The sequence below is a fragment of the Haliotis rubra genome, unplaced genomic scaffold, assembly GCF_003918875.1.
Source record: "Haliotis rubra isolate DU_JTF1 unplaced genomic scaffold, ASM391887v1 Scf409, whole genome shotgun sequence".
NCBI classification, from domain to species: Eukaryota; Metazoa; Mollusca; class Gastropoda; order Lepetellida; family Haliotidae; genus Haliotis; species Haliotis rubra.
This window is the reverse complement of record NW_025767090.1, coordinates 304,117-322,015: the sequence shown is the minus strand read 5'-3', so window position 1 is coordinate 322,015 and position 17,899 is coordinate 304,117. Positions and strand designations below refer to the sequence as shown.

The 17,899-nt window shown below is 40.1% G+C and overlaps 1 protein-coding gene across 1 annotated transcript in view; it reads right to left on the bottom strand.

Moving 5' to 3' along the window:
• Positions 1-17,899, bottom strand: part of LOC124287950 (trithorax group protein osa-like) — a 153,800-nt gene that overhangs the window by 57,738 nt on the left and 78,163 nt on the right. The window contains 3 exon segments of the mRNA XM_046724444.1: positions 2,550-2,645; positions 4,132-4,246; positions 12,695-12,789. Coding sequence (XP_046580400.1) covers positions 2,550-2,645; positions 4,132-4,246; positions 12,695-12,789 — 306 coding nt within the window.

Below are 17,899 nucleotides of genomic sequence, written 5' to 3'. Positions count from 1 at the left end.
ATCACAGGGGGGTGGGGGGAGGGGAAAGACCCCCAGAAATGAGCTTCACACATTGTGCCCATGTGGGGAATCGAACACAGGTCTTGAGTGTGACAAGCAAACACTTTGACCACTAGGCAACCCCACCGCCCCTCCAGATGAAGCAAGTTCTGAATCCCCCACCTCAAATGGAGTTTAATTGCTCTTGAAATCATACATATTCAGAGCCAAAGCTTTGGTCCTTATCTGCAGGAACGGCAAAAGAAATAACCATCACAAATTCATTATGTACCAAATGCATATGTGTCATCCTTTTACTGATCTGTCATCCCAGTACCACTGCAGGGATCAGTAATTCATGAACTCTACAACAAAGAATAATGGGCACAAATGCTGCCTCCCAGTCCTTGTAACTTACACATTTATCACTGTGTAATGATAAAAGTGAAAACGTACGACACTCGGATAAGTTCATGAACAGATACAGACTGGAGGTCACCTGGAACATCCTTTTATAGAAACATATTGAAAACTGTCAACTCACTGGTTTAAAATAAAATTATGAACAAAAGTGAGTTTAAAACATTAAGAAAAAAGTGAGTCAGTATGGTTTTACATGACCATATTTCAACAATATCATGGTAGGGCACACTAAAGATGGGCTCCACATATTGTACTGATGTAGGGAATTAAACTTGTTTATTCAGCGTGATGAGCAAACACTTTAACCACAAGGTTATCCAACTGCCCCTTAACATAACTGGACCCAGGAAAGTATATGCATCCTATCATTCCCAACAGGCCAATTACAAAGGCCAAATAAAATTTCCGTATGACCTATCCAAGACAAGGCATATAACTAACATGCAATCCCAGCAAATAGAAGACAGAGTGAGAGTGAGTGAGTGAGTGAGTGAGTGAACATCTTTGAGAAGCATTTGGGAAGATAACAATATACAGATGACCAACTTCTTTATTACAGTGAGAGCAATGTTTAAGTAAGTGCTTGATAACGGTGTTGGAACCTACACCAAAACATCTCTCTCACCGTAATAACAAAGTTGTTCATCCATATATTGTTATCCTTCCAAGGCCACCTGTGCAGATACAATTTTTTTCCACACCTACCATCTGCCCACCCAACTTGTATATGAATATTAATAAAGCAGTTCAATCAAGTTCGAATTCAAGACCAAGCACTAGCAATAAGCACTAGCAATAAGCACTAGACCATGGAGTAGTCTCCCTTTGGGACCATCCTTTCAGAGAGTAAAGAACAGCACCAATGTCAATATATACCAGACAGAAACCCTGAAGACGGGCACACATCTCCAGGCAATGACTCTCTAGATGCATCATTTCCACTGAAAATGTTTGCAGGTTAACGACAACTGTGATAGGTAAAATGACTACTACCAACGGAGCAATTGATCAAATAGTCAATCAATCATCAATAGGGATGGAAAAGGATAATTGACTAGACATGCGCCAGATCAATGAAGAACAAATACTCACAATGAATATAAAGTTAAGTCCTGCATTTACATAATTCTTAAAAAACATAGTAATTGTTGCCGTGTTTCTAAACAACCTGTTTCTCATCAGAAACTAGACATATTGCCCTGTTTGATGATCATCTCATCAAAATGCTCCACCGGGCAGACAGGAGTCAGCCAGGTCATGTATTCCTTGAGCACTGGAGACAATAGACAGAAACTTAAAACTATATGCTGGTAAATATATACTAGCCAACTTTTGACATGGACACATTCATCTCTCGACAAGACGGGGCGGTGGGGTAGCCTAGTGATTAAAGTGTTTGCTCTTCATGCCGAAGACCCAGGTTCGATTCCCCACATGGGTAACCCTATGGTTAGCGTCACTATAGTCACGAAACAAAAAATACAATACAGTAGACCCGTGAAGATCCAGGTTAGAATGAATCTTCAGTAACCCATGCTTGTCGTAAGAGGCGACTAACGGGATCGGGTGGTCAGGCTCGCTGGCTTAGTCGACACGTCATCAGTTCCCAATTGCGCAGATCGATGCTCATGCTATTGATCACTGGATTGTCTGGTCCAGACTCGATTATTTACAGACCGCCGCCATATAGCTGGAATATTGCTGAGTGCGGCGTAAAACTAAACTCACTCACTCACTCAATACAGTAGTTTTGAAGAACTCGTTGATCCTTAACTTCTTTTGCATACTGTGGTTATATGACAGCAAACAATAAATAATTGAGCAACAATTCAGGCCATCAGAGTACAAGGACATCCAATCCAATCCCATCCTCTCAAACCAAGCCCAGGTTACTGTGGACCTCAACTGTAATCCCCAACAGATCCCTACTTTCTTCTTTGAGTGGCATTTAGAAGCTGGTATGATGAAGAGGAACAATTTTTGTATGGACAGACAACTTCTTTAGTGTAAGCACCTACACCAAAATGTCGCATCTATTGGAATAAAGAAGTTGTCTATCCATAAAAAGTGGTTCCTCTTCAGATCCCAACTTTTTAAAGATGGAGGCTTGGTGACTCCATTGCTGACGTAAGATAAATATTACTTACCAGCTGATCTGGAGTGTAGTAATCATTCAGAAAGTCCTCTAAATCCTCTCCCTTCCTCTTAAAGGCCTCGTCCACCACCCACTTGACCACTCGAAGCTGGAGAAAAATATGATCACAGGGTTATCTCCCTTGACAAAGGCATGATGGAGTTTGGCTCAATGTACATTACCAGATGCATTTTAGAGCAATAAGTGTTCATTGTATAATGACAGATATTGGAGGAGTGCAGTTCTCTTCAGCTTTCACAAGGGACACCACGAATGGGGTTGAAACATATATACATACTGGGAATCAAATATAAACTGTTACGTGTCCATACACTGAGGTTACTGACCATGACTCACAAAACCAAGTTTAACAGGTTGACATGTGTTTAGCAGTTTCAAACTTAAATTCTCCTGAATAATGCCGTAAATAGATAACATGCCATCATTACCTTATGTATTTCATAAGTATACAATATTTTCAGAGCTTGACATTTATTATTACCATGGAAACAAACAATTGTTCACACATTCAAGGTGTATTTGTGATAGACAAGGCACCTAGCAACTCCAGGATAAACAATCGCATCCTCTATTTGTAGTTGAACAATGCAATATTCCAGCTTCATAGCAGTCGCTAAATAATCTCATTTGGCCTACATAATCCAGCGATAGTATCATTTACCATTCACCCCAACTAAGATCCCTATTTGTACTATTTACATAGATAATGACTTTGTAATTTGACTCCTATATAAAGCAACAAAAATGCTGACTTGTTAAATGTGCATGATATGCTGTACCCAGATCAAAAAGAAATAAAGTTATAATTTTTTTTTTTTAAAAATCCCTTTTTGTAAACGCTTCTTTTAATCCAACAGAAGTGGTTGTTGTATGTTGTTTAACACCGCTTTATGGTGGCAGTCTATACATAATCTGTCTGGGCCAGACAATCCAGTGATCAACAGCATGAGCATTGATTTAAGCGATTGGGATACATGTGTCAACAAGTCAGTGAGCCTGACCACCCCATCCCGTTAGTCGCCTCTTATGGTTGGCTTGTTTAAGCCGCACTCAACAATATTCAAGCTCTATGGAGTGGCCTCTTACGACAAGCATGTGTTGCAGAGGACCAATTCTAAGTAGTAAATGGAGGCAAGATGAAAGTGTTTTACATCACATTCAACATTATGACATGAATACAGCATCGTTATGGAGTGAGTGAGTGAGTGGTTTTGGTTTTACGCCGCTTTTAGCAATATTCCAGCAATATCACGGCGGGGGACACCAGAAATGAGCTTCACACATTGTACCCATGTGGGGAATCGAACCCGGGTCTTCGGCGTGACGAGCGAAGCATCGTTATGGAGGAGTGTGTGGCTGCATATACAGGTTGTATTGTTTTTATTGTGCTTTTATTGCACTAATACTGAAGGTACTATTTGTTGTCTTTCACTGGAGATCTGACCACAGAACCTTCCACTTTCACTTTCAGAGCAGACACTTCTGCTAGAAAATGGAAGGTGCTGTTCCCTGCTGAAAATGTAATGAAATCAAAACCAAACAATGAACCTAGAAATATTCCTGTCTTTTCTCACCTTTTCTTCTGGAGAGCTGTCAGAAAGACTTCCTGATTTCAGAAGGTTGTGATTTTCATCTTTTTCATCCTTCTCAGAGATCAACTTGGACAGGGAACTTTCAAAATTTGAAATCCTGAAATGAACAATATACTAAGTTAAGTGATTCTGAATATTAAACGCTATATCCTTACAATGTTGTGGGAATGGGAGGAGGAAGAATATACAGAATGGAAGAGGAAGTAAAGAAGGAAGAGGAAGAAAATGAGGAAGGAAGAATATACAAAAGGCGAGTTACATTAAACACCATAATAAGCACGAGACTAAATACAAACACATAGATCTCGTCTAATCCAAGCAAAGTTTGATGAAGTATATGTGTCTGTTCGTCTGAGAGGATGAAGGAAGGAAAGAAGAACGTGGAAGATCAGGCGTAATTTCACGACTACTTCCATGATTAATCCTTCATGATACACTATGCACAAGGCAAATGGCTTGTTTGAGGCAGCAATACAATGCAAATTCCAGTTAGAAGATAAAATATTTACCTATCTCAATACATTTACCGTCAGCCTAAAGCTTAAGGTCACTCAAAGTAATTAACTGCTGAGCAGCAAAAACATCTTCGTCCCTCGTGTGACTTCTGTAATCACACAGAGTTGCAGCCTGATGCACAACTGTACAGTAACCCGGAGTATTGCGGTTTCCCATGCTTTCTGTCAGATCATAAGTAGGTATGAGTCTCCCGAGGATTACTGCACCCAGGCGGGTGTAAATTGACTCTTCACTGCAAAGAACTGAAACTCGATTTGCCAAATTGTAGAATTTCAAAATCCCATTGGTCCTACTACAGCCAACCATATAGCTCGAGTATGCTTCACTTCATCACGATTATCAGTTTGTATTCAGAGCTCCAGATAAGATTTAGCACATGTGGGTACTGTACCCACTGTATTTTTTTGGAGTGGGTATTATGAATGTTGAGTGGGTATTTCATTTTCAGTTACCCACTGCTTTCAAATATGTGCGTATTTCAGTCATTTTACTCACCTAAGTATTATGTCATTGAGTAAGTTTATTAAACAGGTATGTTCTGCTATGTCATACCTAAGCAAAACCAACTGAAATATAATGGAAATGATTTCATAAAAAATCACTCATCCTATACTGACAGTACAACACTAGTCCTATACTAAAAGTACAACTTGATAGCAATCGATGTCTTTTTCATTACACAAGCGATTTTTATAAATATATTCCGTACACATTTGTTTTAAACTTTTTGCGTATCTAACATTTTAAATGCGTAATTGGTACGCAACAATTATTTTTCAATGCGTAATTGGAAATTTTTCTATTTTCGCCGGATCTTGCCTCGGATAATGCGATTATCTTGGCCTCTGTTAAAATTTTCTTGTAAAATGTAGTCCTAATATCTATCATATCACATGTGTATAATGTATTGTATTGCATCAACTGTGTAGTCCTATATGGTATTGCATCACCTGTGTAGTGCTATATCGTATTGCATCACCTGTGTAGTGCTATATCGTATTGCATCACCTGTGTAGTGCTATATCGTATTGCATCACCTGTGTAGTGCTATATCGTATTGCATCACCTGTGTAGTGCTATATCGTATTGCATCACCTGTGTAGTGCTATATCGTATTGCATCACCTGTGTAGTGCTATATCGTATTGCATCACCTGTGTAGTGCCTTGCCATAATTGTATCACCTGTAATGTAGTGCCTGTGTACATAATATATGTATTACATCACCCGTGTAGTGCCTTAACATAATTGTATCACTGTGTAGTAATTGTCATCACTTGTACTGCATCACCAGTGTAGTGGTAAAATTGTACTGCATCACCAGTGTAGTGGTAACATGTACTTGCATCACCAGTGTAGTGGTAAAATTGTACTGCATCACCAGTGTAGTGGTAAAATTGTACTGCATCACCAGTGTAGTGGTAAAATTGTACTGCATCACCAGTGTAGTGGTAAAATTGTACTGCATCACCAGTGTAGTGGTAAAATTGTACTGCATCACCAGTGTAGTGGTAAAATTGTACTGCATCACCTGCATAGTGGTAAAATTGTACTGCATCACCAGTGTAGTGGTAAAATTGTACTGCATCACCAGTGTAGTGGTAAAAATGTACCGCATCACCAGTGCAGTGGTAAAATTGTACTGCATCACCAGTGTAGTGGTAAAATTGTACTGCATCACCAGCGTCTGCATCACCAGTGTAGTGGTAAAATTGTACTGCATCACCACCAGGTAAAATTGTACTGCATCACCAGTGTGGTAAAATTGTACTGCATCACCTGCGTGAGTGGTAAAATTGTACCGCATCACCAGTGTAGTGGTAAAATTGTACTGCATCACCAGCATAGTGGTAAAATTGTACTGCATCACCAGTGTAGTGGTAAAATTGTACTGCATCACCAGCGTAGTGGTAAAATTGTACTGCATCACCAGTGTAGTGGTAAAATTGTACTGCATCACCACCAGTGAGTGGTAAAATTGTACTGCATCACCAGCGTAGTGGTAAAATTGTACTGCATCACCAGTGTAGTGCAAATCACCGCATCACCTGTGTAGTGGTAAAATTGTACTGCATCACCAGTGTAGTGGTAAAATTGTACTGCATCACCTGCATAGTGGTAAAATTGTACTGCATCACCAGTGTAGTGGTAAAATTGTACTGCATCACCTGTGTAGTGGTAAAATTGTACTGCATCACCAGTGTAGTGGTAAAATTGTACTGCATCACCAGTGTAGTGGTAAAATTGTACCGCATCACCAGTAGTGGTAAAATTGTACTGCATCACCAGTGTAGTGGTAAATATTGTGCTGCATCACCAGTGTAGTGGTAAAATTGTACTGCATCACCAGTGTAGTGGTAAAATTGTACTGCATCACCAGTGTAGTGGTAAAATTGTACTGCATCACCAGCGTAGTGGTAAAATTGTACTGCATCACCAGTGTAGTGGTAAAATTGTACTGCATCACCAGTGTAGTGGTAAAATTGTACTGCATCACCAGTGTAGTGGTAAAATTGTACTGCATCACCAGTGTAGTGGTAAAATTGTACTGCATCACCAGTGTAGTGGTAAAATTGTACTGCATCACCTGCATAGTGGTAAAATTGTACTGCATCACCAGCGTAGTGGTAAAATTGTACTGCATCACCAGTGTAGTGGTAAAATTGTACTGCATCACCAGTGTAGTGGTAAAATTGTACTGCATCACCAGTGTAGTGGTAAAATTGTACTGCATCACCAGTGTAGTGGTAAAATTGTACTGCATCACCTGCATAGTGGTGTAAAATTGTACTGCATCACCCAAGTGAGTGGTAAAATTGTACTGCATCACCAGCATAGTGGTAAAATTGTACTGCATCACCAGTGTAGTGGTAAAATTGTACTGCATCACCAGCGTAGTGGTAAAATTGTACTGCATCACCAGTGTTGGTAAAATTGTACTGCATCACCAGTGTAGTGGTAAAATTGTACTGCATCACCTGCATGTAGTGGTAAAATTGTACTGCATCACCAGCGTAGTGGTAAAATTGTACTGCATCACCAGCGTAGTGGTAAAATTGTACTGCATCACTAGTGTTGGTAAAATTGTACATCACCCAGGTACGCATCAAGTGTGTAAAATTGTACGCATCACCAGCCGTAGTGGTAAAATTGTACTGCATCACCAGTAGTGGTAAAATTGTACTGCATCACCAGCGTAGTGGTAAAATTGTACTGCATCACTAGTGTTGTAAAATTGTACTGCATCACCAGCGTAGTGGTAAAATTGTACTGCATCATTAGTGTTGTAAAATTGTACTGCATCACCAGCGTAGTGGTAAAATTGTACTGCATCATTAGTGTTGTAAAATTGTACTGCATCACCAGCGTATTGGTAAAATTGTACTGCATCACCAGTGTTGTGATAAAATTGTACTGCGTCACCCGTGTAGTGGTAGAATTAGTACTGCGCCACCAGTGTAGTGGTAAAATTGTACTGCATCACTAGTGTTGTAAAATTGTACTGCATCACCCATGTAGTGGTAAAACTGTACTGCATCACTCATGTGGTGGTAAAATTGTACTGCATCACCCATGTAGTGGTAATATTGTATTGTGTCACCAGTGTGGTGATAAAAATTATACTGCATCACCAGTGTAGTGCTTCTCGGTTCTGTCACAGCTTATCTACATATTAGAATCACATATATGAACTAAAGACTATAATATTCCAAACACTTCGACATCAGACATCAATTTCATGAAGTCTGTTACTTCGGGGATTACTTAACTAAACATATATCCACAACATATAATACACCGATACAGCACCTGTCACAGTTATCAACCACATCAGCATGCATAAGCTTAATGAAATAAAAGAGAATACAACATTGAAACATGCCTGTGACAGGCTCCAATTATTCCGCCTTACTTTCCAGTACATCCCCCACACTCCTACTGCTTGAACAATGGTGACATTTCCACCCGCGCACCAGCTCTCCAAGACTTAAGCAAATGAGACGCTGATTACGAAACAGTCCTCGCCATATTAAATACTTTTTGCTTGTGTGCCATCGATTCCCCCACAAATACGAACATGATTAGATTACTGGCAGTATCGCTAGCCTCTAGAGCCCTTCCTCGTCCATCAACACTGCTTGTCCTAACGCTCCCATTTCTTTCAAATTCTGCAGATTCAAATCAGAATAATTTTGGAATCGGTCAGAATGATTCCTGGAATTTGTTGAAGACAAATCCTATGTGTCTTCTCTATACACTGCTGCCTTCAACCTTTGGGAATGTGCAGGCTAGAAATTTCAGATTTAAATCAGAGAGTGTTTTTTTCAACTGGTTGGAATCGGAATTCAGTAAAGGGATACTTCAAAACCATTTTATCACTGAACCTCTGCTTGTGTCTATGTTTAAGAGTAATGATCAGGTTTTCAGGTATATAATTAACAAGCTGCATTCCAATTTATTTTCAGAATAAGGATTTCATGCACTCTCCTAAATTGCCATAGGTTTAGAATTAACAATTCGAGCTTTGAGTTCAGAAACTTTTTAAAGGAGATAATTTTATTCAAAATTTAAAAAGTCAATTGTAAAGCTGCCCAACATGACTCTTCTGGAAGACATTTTTGGGCCATGTTGCCATATGGATCAAAACAACATGATTACCCAAAATAAATCTGAGCCCACTTTTAGACCAAACAGCAAGGCAAAAAAGACAAGCTTCCTCAACATTTAACGAAAGCCTATGAGGATTGTTAATGGACACAGAGTGACGTCAAGTTTCATACGAATCTTTCTTGCGACATCTCCCTGCTTCAATAAACCCAAACCCTGCAGAGCCCACAGGTCAAACAGAATTTGGACTCATCACCATAGTCAAAGACTGACAGTATCACTCCATCTGTATTATTTTTAAAAATAAATTAACATTTGCTAACATATAAATAACTGACTTACTCATGAGTGAGTGAGTGAGTGAGTTAAGTTTTACGCCGCACTCAGCAATATTCCAGCTATATGTTGGCAGTCTGTAAAAAGACCAAGACAATCCAGTGATCAACAGCATGAGCATCGATCTGCGCCTTTGGGAACCGAAGTCATGTGTCAACCAAGTCAGCGAGCCTGACCACCCGATCCCGTTAGTCGCCTCTTACTCATCCTCCTCAATGGTCCAATGTATCATACCTTGATTCTCTTATGGGGCGGTGGGGTAGTCTAGTGGTTAAAGCGTTGGCTCATCACGCCAAAGATCTGGGTTCGAATCCCCACATGGGTACAATGAGTGAAGCCCATTTCTGGTGTCCCCCGCCGTGATATTGCTGGAATATTGCTAAAAGCGGCGTAAAACCAAACTCAGTCAGTTGATTCTCTTATGATGGGTACCATGGGCTCGATTGTTGATGTAACATATTTCAATTCCAATGGTACGACTCTAAAATTAGCAGTCCAATCAACTTCATCTGATGAGCAAAACAAATTCTGAGCCAAGTTAGATTTGGAGCATCTGGATTTGTAACGTCACTTTGAATACATGTTTGCAATTGGCTATTTATTAAGGTACAATTGAGATCTTCCCCAAATAATATAGAATAAAACTCAGTGGGCTGAAGAACATTCAATGTTGAAGGTGAAACTTTCTTCAACATATTCCTTGTTATCTTATCAGTTCAACATCAGCAGAAATGAGACATCATTGTTGATATTTTAAAGAATACTAGGTGCAGTGAAGTAACCTGGTATTTAAAGTGGTGGCTCATCACACCAAAGACCGGCCTTGGTTTCCCAAATGGGTACAATGTCTGAAGCCCATTTCTGGTGTCCCCTACTGTGATACTGGCTGAATATTGCTAGTGGCTGGCTTAAAACAATACTAACTCACTCAAAGATTACCACACTAGCCCTTCCAATATTCTGGATCTGGAATAACTGATGCTGGAAAGAGGCCCAGTACGGGTAGCAAGATACTATAACATGCACAACTTATTTTGTAAAGTTGTAAGTGAAGAGGACATTTAGAAAAAAACCTATCTCTTTATCATGTGATGACAGAAAAAAATACAGAATTTAGGCATTGATGTAATAGGGGTTTACATATTCATAAGAATTATTACTTGTTTTTCCGTTTTGTAATGACAGATTATGAAGAAACACAGTAAAATAATGTATATGTACTGATTAACCCTGATGATTAACTCAGCTCCAAGTACAATTTGACAGCAGAAAATGTATGCGAGAAAGTTGCTAACACAAATATTCTAAATTTGAGGCACCTTGTAAACAAGACAAATACAGACCAATCCATCATCCTAATCCTTGGGTGTATCTGGAGTATGATAACATCCTCTGTACAGAGGCCGCTTCATAAGTAACACAAGTTTTGATTGGTTCCTGCTATTTGGTACAAAATAAAATATAACCTACCAAATTACTGCATTGTAAGATATCCAAGTTATACCACATGTGACGTCACCTGTGTTATGATATTTATACATCCTGAATATGTTCAAACTTGAGGGAGTGATGTGGAATCATTTCGAATCTTAGACCAACTTAGATTATCTATACTAACTTTAAAGGACTCACTGACTCATTTTTACGTATGAACACGGCGTGGTTGGATTGAAGACACCCTGTCTGACCTGGTTGCACCCAACCTTTCTGTACAAATACCCTAATGGTAGATCTGGGAAATATGAGAACCCCTCCTATCTACATCGAGCATCCTGCAGCGTCAGCAGGATTGGATGTGAAGAAGTGAGCGGCTGGGTGGGCAAGTGAATGAGCGGCTGGGTGGGCAAGTGAATGAGTGGCTGGGTGGGCAAGTGAGTGAGGGCGGCTGGGTGGGCAAGTGAGTGAGTGGCTGGGTGGGCAAGTGAATGAGTGGCTGGGTGGCAAGTGAGAGTGGCTGGGTGGCTGGGGTGGCTGGGTGGGCAGCTGGGCTGGGTGGGCAAGTGAATGAGTGGCTGGGTGGGCAAGTGAGTGGCTGGGTGAGAATGAGTGGCTGGGTGGGCAAGTGAGTGAGTGGCTGGGTGGGCAAGGAATGTGAGTGAGCGGGCTGGGTGGGCAAGTGAAGAGTGGGTGGGTGGGCAAGTGGCTGGGTGGGCAAGTGAATGAAAGGCTGGGTGGGCAAGTGAGTGAGTGGCTGGGTGGGGTGGCTGGGTGGGCAAGGGCAAGTGGAAAGGCTGGGTGGGCAGTGAGTGTGTCTGGGTGGGTGGGCTGGGTGGGTGGGCAAGTGAATGAGCGGCTGGGTAGACAAGGGAGTGGGTGGCTGGGTGAGCAAGTGAGTGAGTGGCTGGGTGGGCAAGTGAATGGGTGGCTGGGTGGGCAAGTGAACGTGTGGCTGGGTGGGCAAGTGAATGAGTGGCTGGGTTGGAAAGTGAGTGAGTGGCTGGATGGGTAAGTGAAGGAGTGGCTGGGTGGGTAAGTGAAGGAGTAGCAAGGGGAGCTACTGAGTTAGCAGTTGGGTGGGCTGTAAGTGTGCAGCTGGGTGGGAAAGTTAGTGAGTGGCTGAGTGGGCAAGTGAGCGAGTTCCTGGGTGGGCAAGTGAGCGAGTTCCTGGGTGGGCAAGTGAGTGAGTTCCTGGGTGGGCAAGTGAGTGAGTTCCTGGGTGGGCAAGTGAGCGAGTTCCTGGGTGGGCAAATGAGTTACTGGGTGGGCAAGTGAGCGAGTGGCAGGGTGGGCAAGTGGATATGCAAGTGGGTGGGAAAGTGAGTGAGGGAGGGTTTAGCTGGGTGGGCAAGAGGCTGGATGGGCAAGTTAGATGCTGGGCAGGTGTATAAGTGAGTGAGTGGCTATTGGTTGAGTAATTGGGTAGGAGTGAATGGGATTTAGTGAGTGAGTGAGTGAGTGGTAGGATGAGTAACCAAATTGCCATGCAATGAGAATGATTGTTCAAGCCATCGAGATCAGGTGGGCAAGTGGGTGGTTTAAGATGGTTTTGAGAAACACATCTCAGTTCCATAACAGAATAGCAGCTTGATATGAAACAAAAGCTTAGGTGATGACATCTGAATCACTAATTCATAGTTCATACTTACAATATGTTGTTGTCATCAAGCGAGTACCTCAGAAGTCTGGTTAGAACATCGTCGTACACAACGCTCGCCTTCTCAACCACCACCTCTTCTAAATCCTGAAACACCAACACAATGATTAAATCATCTGACAGAACATAGCTATTTATACAACATTAGGAGGATTAATTTGAGTAAGGAACATTTCCAATTATAGTTGACTGGAATTTGAAGATATCCATATCTGAAAATGTGTCTCAGCGTTGAAGAAAAAAACATACAGGATCGCAATTTCAAAGGCCACATATTTTGTCTCCTGTTATTGACCTTTGCTTTGAAAGACATTTCAAGAGCACATATTTCTGTACCTTACAGAAACCAGTAGCTCTAAAAAGGAACGAAATGAAGGAAATACATGTGCGTTGAATTCTTTTTGAATTTTCTTTTGTTAAACTGTTCTCAACAAATGTTTCCAAACTGAGGGCATGAATAAGATATGACCTCACAGTGAGGAATATATGTTGGTTTGTTGTTTAACACCGCAGTCAGCAATAGTCCAGCTATATGGCAGCGGTCTGTAAACAATCTGGACCAGACAATCCAGTGATCAACATCATGAGCATCAATCTATGCAATTGGGAACCAATGACATGTGTCATGTGAACATTGTATCCACGAGGAGGGAGTGAGGTTAGTTTTAAGCTGCTTTAGCAATATTCCAGCAATATCATGTCTGGGGACGCCAGAAATGGGCTTCACACATTGTACCTATGTAGGGAATCGAACCCAGATCTTTGGCGTGATGAGCGAACACTTTAACCACTAGGCTACCCAACTGCCACTAATCGATGTGGAGAATAGAACCCTGGCCTTCAGTGGGATGAGCAAATGCTTTTACCACAAGACTACATCTGGTTCACCTAGTCATTTGTTCAGAATGTCGAGCGAGCGAACTTTACCATCATTTTACACGATTCCAGTTATCTCATGTTAAGCCATGTTCATAGAAGAGGAAATCTTGGCACCATGCAGGCCATACAAGTTCAGCTCTTTCATGAACCCCACAAAAATCAATCTTTCTGTTCTAAGTGTCAATCTCCAGACCTTTGAATACAAAGATCATACTGTGGTCCTCCTCTGTGGAACACTCTCCCAATTAAATTCACAAACTCTCCATTTCTGTGTTCAAACCCGCATACATAAAACTCATCTCTGTCACAAATACCTCTCATCATTTTATCATAATGATTATGTGTGCTTACAGCAACATCGTGGATTGGGGATAGTGCCTAACAAATGTACTGGGACTTTAAGGGGGATGTAAATAGTGAGTGGTGTCAAAGTGACACATCATATTTGTTTATTTAGGGTAAGGGAGACACCATTTAGTTTTCAGGGAGCAGGATTTGGTTAACAGACGTGACATTTTTTAAAAAAGCATGAATATTTCCAGTTAAAGGAGAAAATTAACTTAATTGATTTTAGACGTCCCAAATATCACGCAAAAATATTTTTTTCAATTGTTTATACTATTAATATTCAATTATTAAATTTGTAAAATAGTGACATTATTTACAAATGGTTGGTCCCTACATACAACTGCTCAAACATACTACTGAAATGAATTAAAGAACACCTGACCATTTCAGATTAGTATTGTTAATTCTTGACAGCATGACAAATGAACTATAGTAATATGAAAAAATTGGGTGTTCCTTGACGTCTTTTGCGTAGTAGACATCACAGCTTAACAAAGCCTAACATAGTCTAACAAAGAGAATGTTGAATGACCTGAATCAAATCTGCGAAGACTTCCAGTTGCCCCGTGTCTAGTTTCCAGGACAGTAAGCCCAGTTCAACGCCAAATATAAACTCCCACAGTAAGAAAGCCAGGGCGGAATTGAGTCAATCAACTACAATATGTAGCACTATTCTACATGGCTTCTTGTCCATGCAGCACAGGACAACCTATTACCCCAACAAACACCCGAAGACAAACAGTAAATAGACCCACAGTGTTTACAATAATGGCTGCATAGCATAAAGCCACAATATCACATTTCCTGATTGAGATTTGATCTAGTTAGCCCGGTAACAACGGTTGTTTACATGTGGCAATACAATAGCGCAACTGATCTGTAACGGACTCAGGTAGAAATGTGGAGACACGTCAGGCAGAACGTGGAACATTTGGGCTCTGGATCTGCGATACAGTCATTATGTGGTATCAGTATCAAGCTTGTAATGCACAACACCAATCTGTGATGATACAATGTCGATGTGGGAGATATCAGCAACGTGTAGCTGATTCTCTCCTTTATGTGTTACACATAAACACCAATCTGTTATGACATGTGGATATGGCTGATATTATATGGCTGATATTATATATATGGCTGATATTAGCCATATATACCTGATATTAGCCATATATACCTGATTATCACCATTATGTGTTACACATAAACACCAATCTGTGATGACATGTCGGATATGGCTGATATTAGCCATATATACCTGATTATCACCATTATGTGTTACACATAAACACCAATCTGTGATGACGTGTCAATATGGCTGATATTACCCATATATACCTGATTATCACCATTATGTGTTACACATAAACACCAATCTGTGATGACATGTCGATATGGCTGATATTAGCCATATATACCTGATTATCACCATTATGTGTTACACATAAACACCAATCTGTGATGACATGTCGATATGGCTGATATTAGCCATATATACCTGATTATCACCATTATGTGTTACACATAAACACCAATCTGTGATGACATGTCGATATGGCTGATATTAGCCATATATACCTGATTATCACCATTATGTGTTACACATAAACACCAATCTGTGATGACATGTCGATATGGCTGATATTAGCCATATATACTCTTTATAATGTGTTCTACAGAAACATCCATCAGTGATGACAATGTTGATCTGTCAAATATCAGATGTACACAACTGATACACTCTTCAATATGTTATTATCACCAATCAGTAGGGGTGGGTATTGCAGAGAATTTTCATATTGCGATATATTGCGAAAAGCATGTATTGCGATATGTATAGCAATATATTGTATGAAGTATTTTTAAACAAAAAACTACTTATAATCGAGTTAATGCTTGATTTATATAGTAAAACTCAACAAAATCACTATGCTTGATTAAGCTTTAATAACAACTTTTAATCATGATAAAATAAAAATGTAAATAGTATTTGGCACAAATGAAACAAGGAAATATCCGAAGATTTCCGAGTGTTACGAGGTTTTCCGAATGCAAGTCAAAATACCAGTTTTCAAACAGCGTATCGCATTACGTATCGCTTTCATGTCTGAACCGGTAAATACCGGTAAACTGGTTATATTGCACAGCCCTACAAATCAGTGATCACAAGCTGTATACAAGTGACATACTCTATAAATTGTCATACATACTTGCCAGTTGGTGATGACAAACTATCTATAAACTGTATACAAATGACATACTCTATAAATTGTCATACATACTTGCCAATCAGTGATGACAAACTGTATTATTATTAGCTGCATGTCTACGCTTGAGGATACACAATATATTGACACTTGATTCCTGATAACACAAAGATAACATATCAGTTGTTCATGGAACACATTTGTTTGTGTAAAAGTAACATATCTTTAAAGGGCAGTGAGGTAGCCTCGTGGTTAAAGCGTTTGCTCGTCACACTGAAGACCCGGGTTCGATTCCCCACATGGGCACATTGTGTGAAGCCCATTTCAGGTGTCCCCCCGTGATATTGCTGGAGTATCACTTAAAGCTGTGTAAAACTATACTTGCTCGCATATCTTTAAAGCTGAATTCCAACCATCTCAAAGGAAGAAACACAAGACAGGGTTTCAAACAGATGGTGGAATCAAACCCGTCATATGTGTGTCAAGCAAACACCTATCTCACTGGACTATCCACAGTCCCTTAATTGTCTAATATAGCTACCATATTGTACAAAGCACGAATGGTGTGTATTTTCAAAGAAAGAATACTAACAGGTGAGTGAGTGAGTGAGTTTAGTTTTACACTGCTTTTAGCAATATTTCAGCAATATCACGGCTTGGGACATGTCTTCAGTGTGATGAGCGAACACCTTAAAAGTCAGACATGAAAGGTGTAGAAACTTTTGTCCTCCATACTATGTAATGAAACATAGGGCCCACCATTATCACTCTCAGGACAGTTGATGTTCATGTTGTTGAGGGGCGGTGGGGTAGCCTGATGGTTAAAGCGTTGGTTCGTCACGCCAAAGACCCGGGTTTGAATCCCCACATGGGTACAATGTGTGAAGCTCATTTCTGGTGTCCCCCGCCGTGATATTGCTGGAATTTTTCTAAAAGCGGCGTAAAACCAAACTCACTCACTCATATTGTTGAATTTTTCATACAAACTTGAGTTTGTCAATCCCAGATATAATGCTGAAAATATGTTTAAGAATTCTTTCATACTGCTGAAGTCAATTTGTTATACCATAACAGATTAAGTTCAGTGACATGAAAAGATTGGATGTTCTTTAAGTACTTTTGAGAAGTATATTGAGTGTGTTCTGGGTTCAGCATAAGATATATAAAAACTCCTAAATCACAACCAATGCCTTCATTTGAACAAAGGGGTCAGTAACAGAGAATCATAAAAGCATATATATACTACTTAGAGAAGTTAAAAAACAAGCAATTCTTCATTTGAACAAAGGGGTCAGTAACAGAAAATCATAAAAGCATATATATATACTACTTCGAGAAGTTAAAAAACAAGCAATTCTTCATTTGAACAAAGGGGTCAGTAACAGAGAATCATAAAAGCATATATATACTACTTCGAGAAGTTAAAGAACAAGCAATTCTTCATTTGGACAAAGGGGTCAGTTTGCACAGTGAACATAAAATCATAAAAACTCAAAATGCAGATTTCCTTAATCACAGAACTGGTTTGTCTGATCCGGACAAAATCTCCACTCACTCACTTCACTGACCATTCCTGTGCACCACTATTTTCACAGACTCAGACATTTTCATGAGCAATTTCCAATTCCAGCCCCTAAATCTTGTCGTGTGTGACAGGTTCTCATAAATAAATTCCAAGAACTCAGCCGTCTCAGATGGTCCTCTACTTGTAAAGATGTCCACAAAGCCTGCACAAATACATGCGATACGGACATATCCCATGA